Source organism: Pteropus alecto, unplaced genomic scaffold, assembly GCF_000325575.1.
Source record: "Pteropus alecto unplaced genomic scaffold, ASM32557v1 scaffold194, whole genome shotgun sequence".
In the NCBI taxonomy this organism is placed as follows: domain Eukaryota; kingdom Metazoa; phylum Chordata; class Mammalia; order Chiroptera; family Pteropodidae; genus Pteropus; species Pteropus alecto.
Window position 1 is genome coordinate 2,254,242 of NW_006436281.1, and position 19,347 is coordinate 2,273,588.

General features: G+C 56.7%; 1 protein-coding gene and 1 pseudogene across 1 annotated transcript in view; one reads left to right on the forward strand and one right to left on the reverse strand.

The window, feature by feature from the left end:
- ARHGAP35 (Rho GTPase activating protein 35) overlaps positions 1-19,347 on the forward strand; it is a 68,831-nt gene that overhangs the window by 40,144 nt on the left and 9,340 nt on the right. Inside the window, exons 3-4 of the mRNA XM_006911826.3 lie at positions 14,721-14,798; positions 16,432-16,563. Coding sequence (XP_006911888.1) covers positions 14,721-14,798; positions 16,432-16,563 — 210 coding nt within the window. The remainder of the gene's footprint in view (positions 1-14,720; positions 14,799-16,431; positions 16,564-19,347) is intronic.
- LOC112479693 lies at positions 1,985-2,103 on the reverse strand (annotated as a pseudogene).

The following is a 19,347-nucleotide window of genomic DNA, read 5'->3' on the forward strand; positions in this document are numbered from 1 at the left end:
GTGGACCAAACAGGAGTCCGGTGTGGCGGTGAGAGGTGCCGTGGGTTTGACAGTTCCCGTCCGAGGGAACTGGTGAAGTGTATCGGCCTGAAGCCTCCGGGCCTGGCCCTTCCTGCAGCGCTCAGCCTGGCCGCGCAGCCCCACTGCCTTCTCCCCCCGCGGTCTCGCGTCCGGCCCCGCACTGCACGCAGCCTCGCTCCCTTCCTGCGGCACAGCCACCGCCTCTGGTCCATGTCCTTCCCGTCCCTCATCCACACTGCTGCGAGCATCTTTCTGAAGAAAATAAGATCACATCACCTCCAGCTGTTGAAGCTTCTTCAGCGGCTCTCCACCGCCTCCAGGCTGAAGTTCGGTGCTGTTGCCAGCCCGCCGTCCAGCCTCCCTCCTGCCATTGCCGTCACTCGTGGTGATGAGCTGCAGCTGCACAGGCTAGAACTATGTACAGGTCCTTAAGCTTCGTGCTGTTTCTCACCCCGAGTGCCTTTACTTCCTGTTCCGCTTCAGGAGTCCTCGGGCCGCCCGTTAACCGCCCTCCCCCCCCCACACACACGTGTTTGCAGCGCTCTGTGTGGTCCTCGTGAGCACCTACCACACTGGGCTCTGCTTGTCTGCCTTCCTCAATGGAGCCTAAGTTCCCTGAGGGAAGGGACCGGACGGTCACCATTGTACCCTCCCCGCCAAGGACACAGAGCTCTAATAAATGACTGTGAATGAGCGACATGTAGAGACCTTCAGAAGACCTCTTCCCTCAATGTTCCATTCAGCGGAGCGTGGAATCGTGCACACGGGGGGCAGGGGGGGTGAGGGGGCGCGTGTAATGCGAGGGCCTTGGGCACGGTCGCAGCGTCCGGTGAGACCAGACTTCCCTGTCCTCTTCGTGAGGGGCCGAGGTGTCTGTGAACCTTTCGAGGTGGGTGTTTCAGCAGAACTGGAAGGGGAGGAGCTGCAAGAGGCCAGAGCAGGAGACGAGCCCCCGGGCCTCAGGCCGCCAGGGCTAAGGGGACACTTGGGGTCCTGATGGTGGAGCTGGCTGCAAAGATCCAAATGCCTCTTTCCCGAGTTTGGAGCAGTTTGTAAATCACTGTAGAATGTAGGATTCAAAAGAATATGGAGAGGAAGCACTATTCAAATAGGTAAAGAGTGGTAACAGCCCAAATGTCCAACTGACGACCGTCTGTCCACGCGGTGTGATGTCGTCAGCCATTAAAAGGAACAACGTACCTATACAGTTAGCTGTCTGCGTCCTCAGTTCAGCTAACCTTGGGTCAAAAAAAGTGTTACATACTGTGCGATCAGGTCCGTGATGAGCGCGTTGGTACTGAACGTGTACGGACTTTTTCTCTCGCCATCATTTCCTAGACAGTACAGTGTAACAACTCTGCCTTGTGTTAGGTGTCATGAGTAACGTAGAGATGAGTTAAAGGGGACGGGAGGATGTGCGCTGGTCGTATGAGAACACCGGGCCGTTTTGTATGAGGGGCTTGAGCACTCTTGGGTTTTGGTACCTGTGAAGTGAGGGGTCCTGGCGTCAGTTATGCCCAGGGACAACTGCACATGCTGCAACATGGGTGACTCTTGAAAACATTTTGCTAAGCGAAAGACGCCAGTCATATAAGATTGCATATTATAGGATTCCATTTGCATGAAACGTCCAAAATAGGCAAATCTATAAAGACAGAAAGTAGATGAGTAGTTGCCAGAGGCTTTGAAGAGGGAGGAACATGGAGTAGCTGCTAATGGGTACAGAGGGTTTTTTGGGGGGAGGAGGTGAAAATGTTCTAAAATTGGTTATGCTGATGGTTACAGAACTCTGTAAATTTACCGAAAAACCATTGAATTGTATGCTTTCAGTGGGTGAATTGGATGGTATGTCAATAAAGCACTTAATGATAATAAACGGAGGATAGATGAATAGATGTTTTTACTTTAGGTTTGGTACTTAAAATTTTTTAGTGCACAGCAGCCTGTATTTTTTTTTTTTACACGCCTATAGCACCTGGTCTTCCTAGGTGGTCTCCCATCCAAGTACTACCCAGGCCCGACCCTGCTTAGCTTCCTAGGTCAGACAGGATGGGGCACGTTCAAGGTGGCATGGCCGTAGACAGCAACCTGTATTAATTCAGGGTTGGAACCTTACAGACCTGCTCTGATAAAGATTCCTCTTTGCCCGAGATTTCTCTTTTCTCTCGTGCACCCTGGGCTGCTCGAGGCTTCGAAGCTTCGCACATTCAGCCTTCGGGAGCAAGCGGGCCGGGTGGAGACAGCCAGAATCTCAGTGACTCTGAGGGGACGCTTGCATCCGGACTCATCCGAGCAGCAGTGGGCAATACCGTTTGAGAACTCTCTTCCTTCAAGGGTCTAAAGACAGAGTGCGTGGCCATCCTAAGTAACCGCCAAGTGAATTATTGTCTTCTGGTGTCATCGGCCTCAAAGAAGCATAACTAACTCCTCTGTCCCGCAGCTCCGAAGGCGGCCCCCCTGCACCGGCGTGGGAGCTCCTTGCCACAGCGCTCGGGCTGGGTTAGCTCCGTCTTCGCTTCTGTCTGTCCTCGCCGTTTCAGTCCTTCCCTGAGTGCCGTCCCTCCCGCCTGCCAGGGCGCGTGCGGCGTCACTGCTGGGAGAACCAGTGCCTCCTCTGCCACTGCTGCCCGGCCCTGCTGCGTGTCACTGTTCTGCACTGTCTTTGCCACTTGGCTTCTGTTTCCTGCGGCACTGCCGCACCGAAGGAGCCGGAGGGCGGGGCCTACCTCGTCTCTGCCGTCCGGCGGCGGCGGCACCTCACACGCAGGCACTCAGGTATTTACTGCAGGTGTAAACGATTTATTCCCCCTTTGCCCTAAAATAGATGAGGGCGGCTGAGGAAGTCACGTCACCAGATGAGCTCCCGACGGCTGACCGCTTAGCCCTTGTCAGACGGGGCGCTTCCTCGATGGCCTTTCTTTTTCCTTGTCCGGACTCCACGTCGCATACCAGGCTGTTCCACCTTTGAAAGCCGTAGTGTGCTGCTGCCACAGTGGCCGACTCTGGAGTCCGCTTAAATAGTCGTTACTTTGGGGACTTAGCGCAGTTAGAGCAGGTGACGTGGGGGAAAGATGCTCAGACCGTGGGAATCCCCGCCACGAAGGACTGTGCAAGCAGGCGGCTCTTTGACTTCGGGGTGCTTGCCCGAGGGTCTGTGGCCGGGTCTCAGAGGTCCGTGAAGCCCTGACACCGGTGCCGGGATGCGGGGTGCGTTCCCGCGTGCGCACTGCGCAGGGAGCAGAGCCTGCCGCCTTCATGAGGCTCTCACGGCGAGGGCCGTCTCCTCCCAAATGGTTACAGACCTCTGTGCTGCCCAGTGTTTGTGGGTCGAGAGCCAGCAGGATGACAGCACACCTTGTTCTCAAGGAGTTGTTTAGGACCCAATAAAGGTGAAAGGATTTGGCCCTAAAGCACTAAGAGTTTGCAAAAGAGAGACCGGTGAGGGCCTGGAGGTAGAGCTTTCGGGACTTAAAGGATGAGTAGGGTTGAAGCATCGAGCCTAGATCAAATCGTCTGCTCGTCCCAGTTCTCCAGGACAGGAGCTCGCATAGCTTCCTAGTGATTTATGCACCTGGTGGCCCAGAGTGGTCATAGTCCACCTGCAGCTTTACTGCATGCCCGTCCCCTCCTCTCGGATCCTTTCCAAGATTCAGAGTCACTGACAAACAGTAGTAATGACAGCTAAGAAACCTGTGTTCCTGTGGTGGTGTTAGTTCTGGCTTTATTTCTGGTATCTCACGCCCGTATTGTAGGTTGAAAAGAGACAGCCATCGGGGATGCCAGCGTTTCATGACTCCCTTGGTTGTCTCCCTCCCCACAGAGAGATGGCTGAGCACACGTCTGTCTCACTTGTATTTTCACAGTGAGCACGAGTAACAGACACCCAGTGTTAGAGGACATTTCGATGGGTGGCGCACAGTTCTTCAGAAAACACCAACCCAGTCTTTCCTGAAACCACCCTCCAAAAACCCCACCAAACTAGACAGTGGGAAATGGCTGCCGAGCGTTTGAAATGAGCAACACGCATATGTTTTCAGCCATATAACTAACTGAGCTCCACTTACGACGCTGCCCTCATAGGAGACAGCAGGACAGGAGGCCAAGCCATTGCTCGGGCCATGGCCTCTGGCTTGGCCACGCCGGACAGTGCCCTCCGTCCGCCCAGCCCGCAGCACTCAGCCTCTCCCAGGCGCCGGAGCGGCACCTGCGGGCAGCGTGGCTGGTGTCACCTGAGCAGGTCCCTTCACTTCTCTGAGTCGTTTCCTTGACTGGAACACGAAGGTAAAAGTGGTCTTCTTGAGGGTAGCCGCGTGCGTCGGGGGGGATGACATGCCGAGTGTCACGCGTTGCCATGAGTCTCACTCCATCCTCAGAGCGGTCCTCTGAGAGAGGAGTGATTTCCGACTTCCTGATGGACGTGGGGTTTGGGAAGATGAAGGTGGGAGCTGGGATTGTAACCTACAGCTGTTGCCCTCCTGGCCACGTCGCCTCCCTTCACTGCGGCAATTCGAGGCCCAAAGGCGACCTTGGGCGGAGCCCTGGCAGCTAGCGCCGACTCTGCCCCCACATCACACAGGTCTCCCTCCGGCTGCATGAGGGGCTTTTCCTACTGACAACACATACATGGGGTCTTTTCCAGCACCACTTCTCTGTGTCCCCCGGCGTGAGCGTCAGACGCTGCAGGTCCACAGGCGCAGGCCGGCGGGACTGCCCCCACTTCAGACGCCAGTTGCAAGTGGGGTCCCCAGATGGCCCTCGCTTCTCTCTGACTTGGCCTCATAGTCGGGGCTTCCTACATGTTCCCCCAGATTTGGCACTTTGCTAGAGCAAGTCAGAACTCAGGAGAGTGCTGTACTTGCTCTTAACAGTGTTTTGTACAGGACAGCACTCCAGAACAGCCCAGATGGCGTGGGGGGCGCCGCGCTGCCATGCCCCCTCGGGCGTGCCACCCTCGCAGCCCCTCGCCGTGCTCACGGTCCAGAAGCTCTCCACGCTGGCGTCTGCGGCTGTCACCGAGGCGCCGCTACGTGGGCACGGCTGAACTCGGTCCCCGCCGCCCCCTCCTCCCTTTCTGGGAGCCAGCCCCCATTCCGAAGCTACCTAGGGACCCTCAGTAGTCACCCCCTCTCGTAAATTTCGTTACGGTCAGAAGGGGCTCCGTGAGTGACAGAAGACACTGCTGGGACTCAGGAAATGCCAGGAGCTTTAGGAGCTCTGTTCCAGGATCTGGGGATGAAGAGCAGACGTTTATCTCTTGTTACATACACCGCACTGCCTGTGCCCTCACAGGACACCTGGGCCGAGGAGCCCGAGTTGTCTGAGGCCAGGGGGTCGAGGGGCACCGCGGGCCAACGCGCCTCATCAGTGAGGGGAGAGCCCTGGGCCCTCCACACCTTGTATACTTTATTAGCCGGTTTCCCGTGATTTGGAGGACGGTGTTAATCTCCAAGTACTACTAATCCCTTTTTACAAGAGGAAACAAATCCCGGAGTCCTGTGGGCAGAGGCCACTCACTGCCCGTAGGGATGGAAAGGGCCCACATTCCAGCCATTTCTTCTGTGAAGCTATGAGCTTCATAGCAGCAGACTGAACTGGATCCAGAAGTTTACCAAGTTCTTTCCCGCTTGGGGAGCTGCTACCCTAAAAAAGACGCCACGTTCCCATCTCTGTTCCTCATAGCCGCTCTCCAGAGCCGTTGGAGGTTCGGCGGGGCTGGAGCTGTTGAATCCAGTCACTGTCTCCCTGCAGTCAGCCTGGATCTCTGACTCTGCCTTTCAGAGAAGGCAGCTGCTCTCAGGGTGGATGTTCACATCCATCACTGGAAGTTTAATAGGTGCAGTTACAGCTTGAATACCCCGACAGGCTTTATGTGAGTAATTGCTGTATTTATACTGCTTTGAATCGATGACAAAGTACGAAAATATGAGGTGTGTGGTTTCATATGCTGTGATTTTTATGGGGATTCTACGTTACCTAATCTCTTCCTCCCCTATAATTCTAGGTTTGTTAGCAAGTTACTCTCCCATTATCCAAATAGTTTTAAAACAAAGCTTTCTTTACTTTTTTTTGACTACCTCCCACGTACCCATTTCTCTCCACCCTCCCGTTCTCCGCTTGCTCACAAGTTAAACAGAAGTCGCTTGCCTTCCAGAAATGTCCCCTTGCCATAAAAGCGACAGGCAGCTCCGCGTTTGCCTCTTCCAGAGGAGCGGGGCCCGTGGGGAGCTCGGCACTGCTTGTGGGTCTCCCCAGGACCCAGGGCCCTAGCCGGGACGGCATGGCCTGGCAGGCTGCCTTTGCAGCCAAGACAGAAATAGCCTGGGCGGGAGCCCACGTCCCCGAGACAGTTCCGACAGGCCCGCCTGGCTGTTCCACTTACACGGCCCCTCTCTGCAGCGGTGGGCTTAGCTGGACGGGCCGCTCTGTGCCTGGCCAGCTGCAAGCAGAGGAGACTGTGCCTGCCCCGCAGGCAGGACGGCAGGCTCCCCGGGAAAAGTAGCCCAGGGGACAGTACCCACTCGGCTGCGGGCCCTCTGGGCCTTCATGGAGCTGGCCCGCCTGTGCCATCCAGTTGTTGCCTGGGGGCACACCTCGGCCTGTTCCCCCTCCTCCCGTTGTGTGTGTGTGTGTGTGCGTGTGCACGTGCGTGTGTCTGTACAGCTTCTGAGAAGGGGGGCAGCCCTCTTGTGGGGGATCCCAGTCAGAGCCAAACCGTGGCCCTGCCTTGTAAAAGTGAACAGCCCAGGCGCAGAAGAGCAGACGGCTGACCTGGTGAGACGGTGAGTTCCGGAGCCCCCGTGGCTTCACGAGGGAGTGCAGGGGGCAGGGAAAGCAGACCCTTGGCCAGCCCCTAAATGAAGGTGGGCGTTGGTGCACCTGTTGGTGAAGCCCCTCCCCTGCGCGGGCCAGGAAGGCCTGCGTGCACCTGGAGCCACAGGGCCCCTTCGGTCCGTCCCTCCATCCCTTCAGCTAGAAGCTGCACTTCTGTTGTCAGGCACGCGACCCTCCTTCCCCCTTGCGTGGTCGTCACTGTGTGGCTTCTCCAAGTCTGAGTCACTGAGCCAAGTTCAGGTGCATAGGAGGGTCATCGAGAAACACCGCCTGCTCACGGGTCCTCCAGGGGCCAGCACTCAGCAGATACTCGCACCACTGTACCTGACTTTCACGTTGTGCCCCGTGCGTGCCCCGTGCTACATAGCACAAGTGCGGAGGTGGGGAGCGTGGTGATTGAACACAGCTCTGGGGTCAGGCTGCCTGGGGTCCGGTGCCAGCCTGCCATTCACTCGCCGTGTGGCTCTGCTGCTTCCGTTGTAAAACGAGAACAATGTGACGGTGGCACACGACGCATCAGCCGCTGTGAGGGTTTGCGGAGATAGGGTGGGTAGCAGGCCCGTCACGGTGCCTGGCTCACAGCATAAGCACTATGTAAATGGAGCAGCCGTTGTCGTAACGGGCTTAACTTAGACCTGGGTTTCCGAGGACGCCTCCCGGAGGGTGCAGTGTGTAGCCAGCCAAAAAATGGAGTCAAAGTAGAAGGAACAGCCTGTAGGAAGCCCCCCGATGCAAGAGAGGGTCAGTGCTTGGAGGCCCTGAGACCATGTGGGGAACGCAGAGTGGGTGGCGGGGCTGCTGGCCCCCGGCCGCACGAGACGCGTGTATTTGTCCTGCGTGCAGAGGGAAGGCGGGAAGGCCAGCAGGAACCACCGTCCGCTTTTCTGCCAGAAGATTAGACTTCTAACCTATGGAACAGGCTCACTCTTAGTTGGGGAAGAGAGGCCAGGAAAGGAAGGACACTGGGCTGTCACTAGTGGCATCGTTGTTCCTTACATGGTTCATCGGGTATCCGGAACCTGGAGGAAGTTAACCTCTGCCCTCATTAATGCATGGGAGGAACCCGCCTGTGACCTCGAGCTTTCTACCTGGGCGGCTGTGGAAGGTGGGATCGCATGCATGAAGGTGGTGCTGGTGACCACGACATTGCACCAGTGTGCTGATTGGGACGTTTCTTTGTTGGTAGCTCTGACCATTTAGCTAGTGAGACCTCTCACTCTAGTGGCACCAGCTGGGCCTCAGAGTCATACTGTCATCCCTGGGTCTGTGCTGGCGAAGTCACACTCAGAGCCCTCGTGGCAGGAGGCCCCCCAGCCGCTCCTGGCTCTGAACATTCACAGCCGCTGCAGGTGCGGACTGCTCACCTCACTCAGGGGTCCCGCTCTCCCCCCTCCATCCCAGGCTGCCCAGAACAGGCGGCATCAGCTCTAGGCAGGTGTCAAGTTCACCTGTCGGTATGCTTCCTTCAATGCATCTGCTGGTGTGTGCGTTTTCTTGAAAATCAGGAAAGCAAACAGCCCCTCTGTTGGCTGGGCGGGGTCCGGGACCCCCCGTCCACAAAGCGACAGGGAATACGTGGGCACCTTGGAGAGGGCCAGCCAGATGCCACACCCGTATGACACCCCAGACCTGGTGTTGACGTGTCCATCTCTTCCCCTTCAGGTCTCTTCTCTCCCTTTCTCCTCAGCCTTGAGGTTCATGACAGGGTCATGTGTACACACCATGGCGTTGGAAGTAGAAAGCCCCAGTGCTTACTCATGGGGCTAACACCTGGTCGAGCAGTCATAAGAGAGTGTTAGTGGCATTCTGTCATGGGGAGAAAGGAGGTCTGGCATTGCCAGAAACAGATCTTGATTGACGAGGGAATTACTGAAGGGAGACAGCGAACAGAGGGGCCCTGGAGAGGCCAGAGCAGCCTGAGTGTTCAAGTCACAGGAGCCAGAACACAGTCCCCAGCACATCCGAAGCAGGCAGCAGCAGGAGGCCCGGCGGGGTGAGGCTAGGACGCTGTCCTGCAGAGGGGGCCGCGCTCCCCTCCGGCTCCTGCTCAGCCCTGCAGGGAACAGACGAGACCATCGAGTGACGTGACTGAACAAGGGAGGAGTAGAGAACCTCATGACCTGGAACGGGCCTGGCACCTACGGGCTGCGCCCCGCACGCAGTGTGTAGGAGAGAAGGGAGCAGGGACTCGACACTGGAAGTGGCCGTGTAACGTTTAAATGCACGGTCATTGAGACAGAGGCTTTGTCAGCCAGTTCAGGTCCTACCCTCGCCGTCCAGCCAGCTCTGTGGCCCTGGGCAGATGGCTTAGCCTCTCTGAGCTTCCAGATGCTGTCCATAAAAAGGGAATAAAAATAATATTTATCTCAAAGAATTATTGGGTGGATTCACTATAATTCTAGCGAAGAGCTTAGAAAAGTGCCTGGCACGTAGCCCTCAGCAAAATTAATGTTATCGTTTTGTTAACATTACCTCAGTGTGCCAGCCCTTTACATTTTTTCCCATGTGTGGCCTCAGTATTGACAACATCTCGCAGAGTCATTAACAGATAGCCCCGTGTTTCACATGGCCCGAGTACCCCAAGGCTCTGAAAGGTAGAGCAAATTGTCCCCAGTCACTCAGCCAGCTGTGACACAGAGCCAAGAGCAGACGAGGTCACTTTGGTGTCAGAACCCACGCATGTTTTGACTGTTTTCTGTCGGCCGGCTCGTTTCGGCTGAGACAGGACAGGCGATCCCTGCAAGCGGGCGCTGGGCTGTGGGTCCCGTTTGTTCCTCGCAGCAGCCTAGGGAGTCTAAGAAGGTGGATGTGAATCGTCGTGCAGTTGGACAGATGGGATACAAACCTGTGTCTCCCTGACAGCTCAGCCCCACCTGCCCGCTGGCTCCCCAGTCAGGTCTTTAGGGTGAGAGCTGCTCCTGAGCCGGGTGCTAAGGTCTCCTGCATGTGCCCCCGGGCGTGAGCGGAGCGGTTCCCTCTGTGACACAGAGATGGAGTGGGCCCCCTCCGTCACCCTCCACTGAGATGAGGTGCTGCGGTGTGACCCTCTAACGGCGGGGACTAGATGTACTGCTGGCACCTGACCCGGAAGGAAGCCTCGTGCCCCTCCCCCAGACATCAGTCCTGTCCCCACAGCATGGATTTGGTGCCCGAGGGAGTTTGCTTCCCTCCCTGGCTTCTCTGCACTGCCCTGTCCCTGCAGCCCAGCCCGCCTGCGACCTGGACGCACGGAGGAGGGCAGCGTCTGAGAGGCGCGTCTCAGCCTCGGGAGGTCGGCAGAAGTCGTTGAGCGGTTGAGACTCGGCTGGTGCGGGGCGCTTGAGAGCACTTGGCAGCACCAGTTAAAGGACCAAAGTGCTGAGTTCTTCTGTCTAAATATAGAAAGTAGAGAAAAGTAAACAAGTCGCAGTTTGTCTTGGAGGAAGTGTTGGTTTTGTTGCTGGAAAGGAAACGTGGGAGGAGCTGGGTATTGGTGTGACTGGCAGAGGCAAAGCCCGGCCGGGCGACCGTGGACAGACCGTGGACAGACAGCCGGCCCAGAGCACCGAGCGCGACGCGGCGCTTGGGATCCAAGCGTGGGGGGGACTCGTTCGGACGCTTCGGGAGACCGGCCGCGTACCAGGGCACGGGCGGGCCTCTCCCGTGGCTTCCAAGCTCCTGCGCATCACCCATCCGTTTTCCCAGAGCCTCCAGGATGCCAGGTGTCACAGGCTTCTCTCCAGAGCCAGCGGCAGCGGCAGCCGCTCTGACAGGGAAGTCGGGTGAAGTGTGCCCGTTCTTAGCCCCTGGCGGACGCCCCGTGGCTGACATCGGTGAGCCATCTAGCCATCTAGCCACCTTACGCTGCCAAATAGTCCTGAGGAAGACCACACCTGAAAAACTCTTGAAAGGAACTTATCTGCCATGTGGGTGCTCAGGAAACATTTATTGAAAGAAAGAATAGGCCTCTTTGCTCCTTTCTCTTGGCTATTTTTTAACGTTTTTACAGAAGTCACATGTGGCCAAGGTTAAAAGTTTCAGTAATGCGTAAGGGTTCGCTTACATAAAAAAGCAGCAGTTGTAACAGTTTTGGGAAGTGCTTTGTTCCTAAAGTATCCGATATCTGTTTTTCCTCATGTACCCCGCTTCCGGAGGGCAGCTCCTGGAACGCGGCTCCTCGACCGGCAGCACCAGCACCGCCGCGGTGCGTGGAAGTGCGGGCATCGGGCCCTGCCAGCCGGGCAGGACCAGGAACTTCAGGCGCAGCCCTGGGGCCTGCGGTGTACTCTCCCCACTGCCCCCCGCCATGGTCCAGGCCCACGCACCTGGAGAACCGGGTTAGAGCACAGAGGTGAAAAGAGGCGGCCGTGGGATCAGGTGGCATTCAGGTGGCCCCTCCCACATATGGCCTTCCCCCTGGGCCTCTGCATCCCTGTCTCCACTGGGACCAGAGCTCCCAAGATCTGCAGGGGCTCTTGTGAGAACGAACACGAAACCTGTAGTGAGCACTTAGCATTGTGCGTCTCACACATAGCATTCAGTAAGTGGTTTGTTCTTGTTGTTAGCTCGCCTCCTGGACCAGGTATTAATCTTTTAAACGGCATCTCAGACAGGGGGCTCTCCAAGGAGGTCATTCAAAAGCTCCGGCCCATTCCAGCGAAGAACAGGTGTAGCTGTCCGTAGTTCTTTTAGCTGTTGAGAGAGTATTTGCCTTCCTGTAAATTCTTAGCCGGAGCTCTCTGTTCTCGCAAGCCATTGGAACAAGACCGTTCTGCAAGACAGGTGTGCAGATGTTTGAAGATAGTGGCCTTGGCCATTCCGAACTTCCTCTTGTTCTGTTCCCGGAGATCAACTTCAACATAAAACGTAGTAGGTATTTGAAACCTGTATGGTTTATTTTTTTAAAAAGGAAAGAAAAAAAACCTCTCACCGAGACTCTGCTTGGTAGTGAGTCTTTGGCAACTTCTGGTGTGTGGAGACGCCTCAGAGTTTAGGGTGAGGCTTTCCCGGGTGGGCCTATGGGCACGGAGTAGACGTCGGGGTCGGAGGCCTGTTGGTAAGGCGTGGGCCAGTCACCCATGGGTGTCCCCATATAGGCCCGTGGGTCCTGGGATGCACACCCCTGGAATCCAGTGTCCCTGCCTCAGGGCCCCAGCCCTTTGCCTGCGCTGGTCTGGGGCTCCGTGGCAAGCTGCCGGTGCTGCCAGGCGTCCTGTGTCACCCGTGTCCTCCCCTGCGTCAGCAGCCCTCTGTTTCACTAGCAGCCCCCAGGATGTTTGCAGTCTGCTATAAGGCTTTGTCTCATTTGCTCGATGTCTAACCGTCCTGGCCGGGCAGACGGTCCCCTCTCCTGGGCTGTGCCATGGCGTGGCACAGGGTGGCGGCAAGGTCGCCGTTTTAAAATGGGGTTTCGTAGAGTAAACACGCACTCGGATGACAGGAAGTACGCAGCTGGTGATTAATGGATGCTGCGGAGCTGGCCTTGCACTTTCAAATGCTTTCATTTCTGTGATCGTGTATCTAGTGAGGTTGCAGCAGGCCCACACCTCTGATAATTTCCAGGGAGCTAATTTGCGCTTTGTTTTCTACCTGTGATGCCTAGGCAGGTGGTCATTAGGAGACAGGGCGGAGGAATCCTGTGTCAGCTGCAGGTCGGCAGGGAGGTGACGGAATGGCCTGAGGCTGCTGGGCCTGCAGCTGAGAGAGCTCCCGCCACACGGGGGCTCCGGAACCAGGGACCGGTGTTTTCCTCGGGTTAGAGAAAGGGCTGCGGGCCGAAGGGAAGAGTGCCCAGAAAGTCGGGGGTGGAAGGCTCGAGCCCGCTGACACCCAGAGCTTGCCCGAATGTGGATGGTTTCCTGTGCAAGCGTGTGGTAAGTGTTACCTGACATGTGAAATGGGTAGAAAGTGTAAATGCATCTGATGACAGTTTAGAAAAGTCGCTAAGAAAAGAGATCACTATAAAACTACTAGCGGGATCTGTCCCTGACTTCCGGCCTTCGGGGTTGACAGCGGGAGGGGTCGTGCCCCCTCCGAAGCCACTCAGTGCTGAAGGCCAGCGGACGGCGCTCGTGCCGTGTGTCATCTGCAGGGAGGGGCCGTGGTCTGGGCCGCAGCCTGCTGGGTGAATGTCAGGCTCCCTGGGAACAGAGTGCAGGCAGAGAGGCGGGAAGGGCCCTGGGCATAGGCCACCCCACTGCCGTGCGGTTTGGGCCACGGACGTCACCTTTCTGAACCTCGCTTTCACATCTGTATTCTCTGCAGCCAGTAGCTCCTACCATGGGGGGGAGGGGACTCTGTGGCATCATCGTTCTCAATGAGTGAGTGAGTGGCAGATGGACACGGGACAGCAGCTGACTCGGCGCACAGCACAGGGACGTGTCAGCTCCCAGAGGGCGGGCGTGGGGACGGTCAGCACTGAGCAGGGCATGGGGAAAGCGTCACCACTTCTTCTTCATCAGAGTGTCCTTGGGGCCAGTGCATTCAAACCTCGTCCTCTGGGGCGAGAGGCCTGTGAGCGGTTAACAGCTTTTAAGACAGGGAACTGATGACTTTTGCTGCGATGTTCTTCGGAGTTTACCTGCTCCTCATCTGGGCCCCAAAGCAGGCGGGCAGACCGCTTTATCTCGCCCGACGGGCACTTCTCTAGAGGCGGCAATTACAGCGATGATGAACGTGGGGGGACCCGGTCCCCCACCTCCGCTGCCCACCCCACCTTCTAGCGGTCAGCGCCCCTGCAGCAAGCCAGCGCCGCACAAAACCCACCTTCAGAGGGCACTGGGGTCACGCTGGCCACGAGGTCCCCCCTGGGCGTTCACAGGGATTGTTTGCAGGGATTGCTCTGTCCTTTAGACTGATCTGGGGGGAGCAGAGTCGGAGGACGGTGCTCCTCAAGGCCCCTCCATGTGGAGCGGGGCGTCCTCTGCCGGTGGGGTGGGGAGTCCGCCTCTCACTTGGCGCGTCACCTTCTCCGGTGTTGTTCAGCCGAATGTTAGTATCATTTTTCCCCTTACCTCAGACGACACACCAAATAAATTCCAGGAGGATCACGGTGTGAAATGTAAAAAAAAAAAAAAAAAGAACAAGAAGAAATAGAGAATATCTGATCTGAGGAGAAAATTTGTTCTAAGCATAAAAACAAAGACATAAAGAGAATGACATCTTGAAAACCTAAAGGTTTTTAATTAAGTACTTTAAAAAATTTAATACACCAAAGAACACAGATAACAAAAAGGGAGAAAATGGGAAAATGTAAACGTTTATGACATTAACGTAATCACCTCCTTAATATTCTAAGGCCTCTTTGAAGTAGGAAATGAGAGCCACTCCTGCAGGAACGTGAACAAGAGCGTGAATAGGAAATTCAAAGAAATACACACCACCAAGAATCTGTTAAACTTACGAGCTATCCAGAAAAACAATTCTTTGCAGTGGAAATTTGGAGAAACCTAAATGATTAACCATATGACTATATTTAAAGTTATCGTAAACTTTGATGTCTTTAAAATCATGTTAACAGGTTAAGAGTAACGATTAGAATAAGTTCACAACATATTTTGTAAGTGAAAAAGGTGGGTTAAAACAGTATTATCTCCATTTTGTTAAAAAATTAAAATTCAAGAGTGTACATCAAAATGTGTACCAAAGCTATCTCTGGCTGATGTACTTCCATATTAGTGTAATTTTTACAAAAAAAAAAAAAAAAAAGACGTGTTTTTAAATTTTTACATGAAAAGGGATGGAGGAAGGCGGTTGAGGAGGCACCACGGAAAGTCGGGAGTGCTTGGTCCCGTCCGTGTCTCGCAGCGGGTGCCTCGTGCCCCCCTCCCCGCTCCTCATTCTCTGCTCCCCACACCCCACCCCTAAGACGCCTGCTCATATCTCGGCAGGACTGAGCACCGAAGGCATCTACCGCGTCAGCGGGAACAAGTCGGAGATGGAGAGCCTGCAGAGGCAGTTCGATCAAGGTAAGGCCGCGCAGCTGCCACACGCGTCCCCAGAGCAAGAGGTGCCAGCTCAGTTACTGAGAAAGAGAAAATACTTGGCCCCAGGTAGCTCTGCCTCGATGCCACACCGCCACGGAGGAGAGGGAGACAGGCCGTTAGCAAACGAAAGCAGCGCCCTGCCAAACCCGCGCTGGCCGCTGCTCCCCCGTCACCACCCACAGACGCTGTTCACGTCACCCTGGCACGTGCCTCATTCACTGCTCGAGGGCCTTGCGTCTCTGGGACTGGGCCACACAGGCGGTTGCAGGCACGGGCTCGAAAAGTTAGCTTAAAAGACAGTCCTATCTTGCCGGGGACCCAGGTGTGTCCGCTCACAAAGTCCCTGCACGAGAACACGAGGGAGCCTTTGGGATCAGCTGGCGCCCAAAGCTGCGCTCTCGTCAGACTCACTCTTGGCGGGGACCCTTGTGCCCTAAGCTAGGTCACCTCTGAGAGGCCCACTCCCTGGCCAGGAGCAAAGGGGCCAAAGCTGTCACAGTTCTCAGATGTCACTGGCCAGAGAGGACGGGAGGCTGAGGGTCAAAGTAGAGTCCGACTTGGCATGTGGCTGGGCCCGCAGAGACCGCGTCAGGCAGCCCGTGCGACAGGGCAGCCGGCCAGTGCGCAGCCAGGAGCAGGCACTGCCCAAGCACCCAGGGGCCGTAGGACTCTGCGCGGTCAGTGTCCGCTCGCCGGCAGTGGGAGGAGATGACACACGAGAAAAGGGAGACACCCATTCGTCTTCCAGGATAGGAAGCCTGAGGTCACAGCGAGGGTGCAGCCACACAGTTGGGTACGCACTCGTGTGTGTGCGAGAATCTGTAGCACAGAGTGTGCCCTCAAAGTGGGAACCGCTGATGGCCAGCAGATAATCCTCACGAATTGGGAATGCAGTAAAGTCTGAAAAGAAAAATTAAATGCAGGTCAGTGGTATCATAAGCTGGGAGGGGCCAGAAGGAGAAAACAAATCTATTTGTCCGACCACCAGAAGGGACAAGGATGGAGACAGTAGTCAAGACTGTTGGTAATGTGACTGTAACCCAGCAGTCCCCCACCTTTGTGGCACCAGGGGCCGGTGCTCCTGTGAGAATAGAATGCCGGAGGATCTGAAGCGGAGCTGAGGCGGTGATGCTAGTGCTGGGGAGCGGCTGCAAATAGATGAAGCTTCGCTCACTCACTGCTCACCTCCTGCTGTGTGGCCCCGTCCGCAGCCTGGGGCTTGGGGACCCCAGCTATAACCCACTGTGAAAAGTGAACCGGCCTTTTAGGAAAGCCTCCTTTTTTCCCTGAGGGGAGGCGTGTAGAGAAAAGGTAGCAACACCCTCAGGCAGCCACAGGGAGCTAGATGGCACAGGATGTGGGGTGCAGCCCCCCTGCCCACAGGGGGACCTTGGGCGGAGGCGCTGGGTGTCGACCTCTGTCTGTGAGCAGCTCCCAGAGATGCCACCTCCTGTCCAGTCTGTGGTAACCCTGAGTCCCCGCCCAGGCTCCAGGCCAGCCCTGGACTGCCTCCCAGGGTCCTTGGGGTCTCTCCGACTACCCCAGCACTGGGTTTGCCTTCGCCCTGCCAGCTCAGGGTGCTGTGGCCTCACTCTCCCAACTCCCTCCCTTTCAGACCACAACCTGGACCTGGCGGAGAAGGACTTCACAGTGAACACGGTGGCTGGGGCCATGAAGAGCTTTTTCTCGGAACTGCCTGACCCCCTGGTCCCGTACAGCATGCAGACTGACCTGGTGGAGGCTCACAGTGAGTGCTGGTCTCCCCCTGCCCGCCCCCCACCAGCTCTGCGGAGGGCGGGGGGCAGGGCAGCACCGTGAGAACAGGCCCTGCCCTCGGGAGGCTGCACTGGCTCTTGGAGCTGAGATTTGCAGGTCATAAGGGAAGGGATGACACCAAGGGACCCCAAGCGAGGCCCCCGGTAGTGCAGACCACAGGTGCCTCGGAGGGTTAGATCAGGAGAGTCGCACGTTCCCCCACACCCCACGGGTTAAGAGCCCGCGTGGCTGTCAAACCAGGTCGTCGGATCCCTGCCCCTTCGCACACAGTGTCGCTTCCCTGACCCTCAGCTGCCTACGTCGCTGTCCCTTCTCCTGTGTATGAAACAAGACTGGGCAAGTTCCGGAGGCAAGGCCGTGAGGAGCAGCCATGCCTCCTCCCCACCGCTCCCTGTGCTCCGGCCCAGCGGCCAGCCTCGAGGAAGCGGTCTCCGGAGTGGCCCCTACCAGACATCACTTGGGGCTGCAGTGAGTTAGCGCCTCTGGTTTTAAGAGTCACCTTTGCATGCTGTCCTGCCCGCCAGGGCCTTCCCACCGGGCAGCCTCTCCTGGACTTGCCGCAGAGACCGGAGAGGCCGGAGCGCTCAGAGCCCCCAGGACGACGTGGCACTGTCAGCCTTCTGAAGCCGAAGGCTGCCGCAGAAGGGAGGGAGTGCCTTTGCCAGCGATCAGGCGGTGGGGAAGAGGGAAGGCGTGTTCCTTGGACCCCAGAACATTAGTCTTATGTCATCACTGCTCAACTCAAAAGAGGGTGCTTACGGGACCGATGGCGTTGTGAGGTCACAAGCCAGCAGGGCTTCCAGGCCTGCGTCACACTCTCAGTGGCTTCAGGGGGAGACGCATTGACGAAGCCCCCCGTGTGTAGAGGGGCCCCACGGCGGCCCTTCCCTACTGTTTGTTCCCTCACCCTGGGGGCCCTTTCACCTTATTTAACCCACACAGTCTTGGTGGATTAAAACCGTCCCTCACCCTGGGGGCCCTTTCACCTTATTTAACCCACACAGTCTTGGTGGATTAAAACCGTTCTCATCGGGCCCAGGGGAGGCAGCGGGAGCACACGTTCTGGGACTGCCTCAGAGCGGCCTTCTTCCCCATCGCCTTCTCAGGGCCGGAGTCAGGGTTTCCCAGATGCGATCAGGGTGGGCACAGGCACAGGCTTCCCCTCTGATCCTGCCGTGCAGGTAGAGGTCCTGCCAGCAGTCACTTCTCCAGCTGGCTCCAGGCCGGCCCAGATGTGACACAGGAAACCTCCATCCGGAGCCAGCTTTCTCTCCACCTGCGCTTGTCCCTGGGCGGAAGTCAGGAAGAGGAGGTGTGGGCTGGTACCCAGCTTGCTGGGAGCTGAGGGGATTCCTGTCAGCATTTGTCTTGACTTGGTGCCATCTAGAGGCTTGTAGAGGCCTGGCACCCTCCAAAACCCCATTGTTTCTGCGGGAATTGCTGACATGGCATCTTTTCGTCTTTGGAGGGGCATGGGGGGTGCAGGAAAAGGAGGTGTTACTGATAGGGAATCGCTGCCCTGCCTGCAGCAGCTTCCACTGGCCTCCAGTGCTGAGGAAGGGAGCTTCTTGCTGCTACTGAAGCCTGGAAAAGGGTGGGGATTTTCCGCTTCCCGTTGCCATTATTGTTTCCTGTGCCCCAAGCTAGTCAGCTGGAGCTCCGAGTCTCGAACCTGGCGTGGGGAGTGTATCTCCCGGACCTGGTACCTCACAGCCACAGCGGCCGAGTGAGGAGACACCGGCCAGGCAGGCCGTGCCAAAGTTAGTGTTAAGGGACATTATGGAACAAAGGTTCTCAAGCCCAAAAGCAGCTGTTTCAGCCTGGCTGGGTTTCCATGGTAACATGAACTTGACCAGCTCATTTCACTTACTGCCCAAGCGCTGTTGTATCTGTGTTTAGGGTTCGGAAACAGCTTCACATCCCATCACAACAAATACCAAGGTCACTGTCAAATGGTTTTGTTAGCTTCAGAATTTCGCAATATTGAACAGTCTTGAAAATGTGCCAACAAAATAGATTTTTGTGATGATTCACCAATTACCTTACTACCACGTTCAAGGTAGTGTGTGGGAAATTCAGAAATGAGTAACAGCATACCTCTAGGGAGTGGCAAGCTGGGGCCTGACCTTCCGTGCTGAGACACTGTCCCTGCCCTACCTGGGTGCACACGTGAGCTGCCAGACAGCGAGGCAAGCTGAGCCACAAGTGCAGAAAACGCTCTCAGGACGGAGGAGAGGGCTTCATGGAAGAGGTGGCGCCTGAGCACTGGCCTGGAGAAGCACCAGGGTTTCGGGAGGCAGAGAAGACCTCATACTTCCCTATTCCCATGTCGTTTCCTCTCACGGCACGCCACCACCCCCGTCTGGAGCCCTTCCCATCCACTCAGGCCCCGCGGGCCCTGTCCTGTGTCTTCCGTGCTGGGAGTGTCCTGGAGCTGACTGAATCTCTGCCCAGAGGCTCTGAGCTAAGGACCTTGGGCTCCGGGGCCCCCTTAGCTCGTAGCTCTGCCCATAAGTTCACGTGTGCATTGGGGTCCGCAGAGAAGGCCGGGAGCTTCATCAGGTCATCACAGGAGGACGTAGGACCCAAGTGGCCGAGGATGCCCGCTTTCCGTCTCACTACCCCATTTACCGATGAAATGGCTTAGGGCCGGCGGTGCCACATGACAGACTTGCGTGTCACCAGACAGACCTGCCTTGCTGCTCACTGGACTCTGGTTCACATGCCGCCTTGTGACGTTGCCCGTTCTGGGATT